This window comes from Belonocnema kinseyi, chromosome 5 (genome assembly GCF_010883055.1).
Source record: "Belonocnema kinseyi isolate 2016_QV_RU_SX_M_011 chromosome 5, B_treatae_v1, whole genome shotgun sequence".
In the NCBI taxonomy this organism is placed as follows: Eukaryota; Metazoa; Arthropoda; class Insecta; order Hymenoptera; family Cynipidae; genus Belonocnema; species Belonocnema kinseyi.
Genome location: NC_046661.1, coordinates 143,640,808 through 143,642,466, shown reverse-complemented (window position 1 = coordinate 143,642,466; position 1,659 = coordinate 143,640,808). Strand labels below are relative to the sequence as shown.

Below are 1,659 nucleotides of genomic sequence, written 5' to 3'. Positions count from 1 at the left end.
AATGGGATGGGGAAGCATGTATAATAAAATTGATTACGAAACAATTTGAAATGTACGTTAATAGGATAAATTATGCAGGTTTGAAATAGGAACATAAAAATAACATGTATAAATTGCATTAGATGTTTATTAACAGTTTATTTAACTAAGAAGTTACAGGTAATTTGCTCGTTTCATTTGGCTCTGCTAAATAATCGTGAATACTTTTAATAATTTTTTTATTTGTGGTAACTCTTGGTTTGTTATTCACATTCTCTCCTAACAATATAGTTAAACCAGCTAAGCCTCCGGTTTTAAAAGCTTCTTGGAGGATTGCTTTGTTGATACCTGCTTTTGCAATTTTACCTTTCATTTGATTTGACAGCTTTAGATTCAATAGCGATTGCTTACATTCTTTGGTTTTTTGTAATCTAGCCTTAGAACTCAATATAAATTCAATACTTTTGGTATTTTCAACAAGAATAGTCTTATCCTTACATATCTTATTCAATAATTTTTGTGATACTAGAACGTCATTCAACGCATTGTGGGCATTCTTCACGTCATGCTTATCTAAGTATTTAATTGCTAAATCACTTTGTTTAAACGATAACTTCTCTTTTTTTCTATCAATCAATATACATTTGAATAAATGTAGAGAATCACAGGCTCCTTTCACAAACATCATAAATTCCTTCATAAGATTTACAGATTTAGCTAATTCAAGTATTCTTGGAATGTCAAATGAATTGCCATTATGAGCTACTAATATACATGGTTTCTCCATGAACTTCAAAAAATGTAGGAAGCTTATGAAACCTTCCCTAGGTGTAACCGTAATCACAGCTTTCTTATTAACAAGCATTTCGTTTTTAACAATTTGTATGCCAGTTACTCCCGAGGCTGCTTCAGACATATTCTTTTTGGGCACTATGTAAGTATCAAAAGATTTATCTCCGCAGGCTGCAGCGATCTACAAATATGAAGAATATTTGCATTTTGTCTAGAATAAGACACGAATTAGAAAATTGTTATAAAAAGTTACCTGAACTATTTCATCCGTTTTTGCTAGGCCGGTCGTTTCGATGTCAAACACAACGATCTTACAGTCTTTCATTTCAACATTGTCTAAAAGAGTAAAGAAAACTTTGTATGTTAGTGAAAAAGAAACAAATACAATTCAATTTTTATTTATATATTACTTTATACTGACCGATCAAAAGAGTTTCTTCAATTAAATCTGAAGTATTCAAATATCCACAGCCAGATTGATACGATAGTCCTTCACGATTTTCTTGTGTAGAATGCTGTGATGACCTGGACTTCTTCAAAAAAAAGACGCTGTCTCTTACATGGCACTGTTTTTTTGTGTTCAAGCTCATGTGAACGACAATCTTGCTTTCTTTTGCGGAAGTTCTTTGTGTAGCCTCCAGGAGATAAACTCATTTCGTCATACAAATGAACAATAAAAGTCAGTCCAAGATTTTTTTGGCATACAGATATAGCTACTCTGAAGCAATGAGACTCTGAACCACCATAAAAAAATGCTTTAGGATGTTTTGTAGTTACAGTGTAATTAAATGATTCATTAGCTTGGCTGGATGCGCACGGTGCTATTTGTGCTGTCTTGTCAATGAATGGCTGTATTATTCTTTCTAACCGTTCTCGAAGAGACAAATC

The 1,659-nt window shown here is 32.4% G+C and overlaps 1 protein-coding gene across 1 annotated transcript; it reads right to left on the bottom strand.

Moving 5' to 3' along the window:
- Positions 1 to 145: 145 nt before the first annotated feature.
- Positions 146 to 1,425, bottom strand: LOC117173930 (maternal protein exuperantia-1). Its single transcript, XM_033362579.1, has 3 exons — positions 1,332 to 1,425; positions 1,025 to 1,107; positions 146 to 952 (listed from the first exon to the last, which is right to left on the bottom strand). Exons 1-3 carry the CDS (start codon positions 1,423 to 1,425, stop codon positions 146 to 148), a joined length of 984 nt encoding a protein of 327 aa, XP_033218470.1.
- Between the last annotated feature and the right edge of the window lie 234 nt (positions 1,426 to 1,659).

Coding starts and splice junctions, on each gene's coding strand:
- LOC117173930 (XM_033362579.1), bottom strand. CDS start 1,425: ATGAGTTTATCTCCTGGAGGCTACACAAAGAACTTCCGCAAAAGAAAG. Junction 1,108..1,331: donor ACACAAAAAAACAGTGCCAT/GTAAGAGACAGC, acceptor TTACTCTTTTAG/ACAATGTTGAAATGAAAGAC. Junction 953..1,024: donor AAACGGATGAAATAGTTCAG/GTAACTTTTTAT, acceptor TCATATTTGTAG/ATCGCTGCAGCCTGCGGAGA.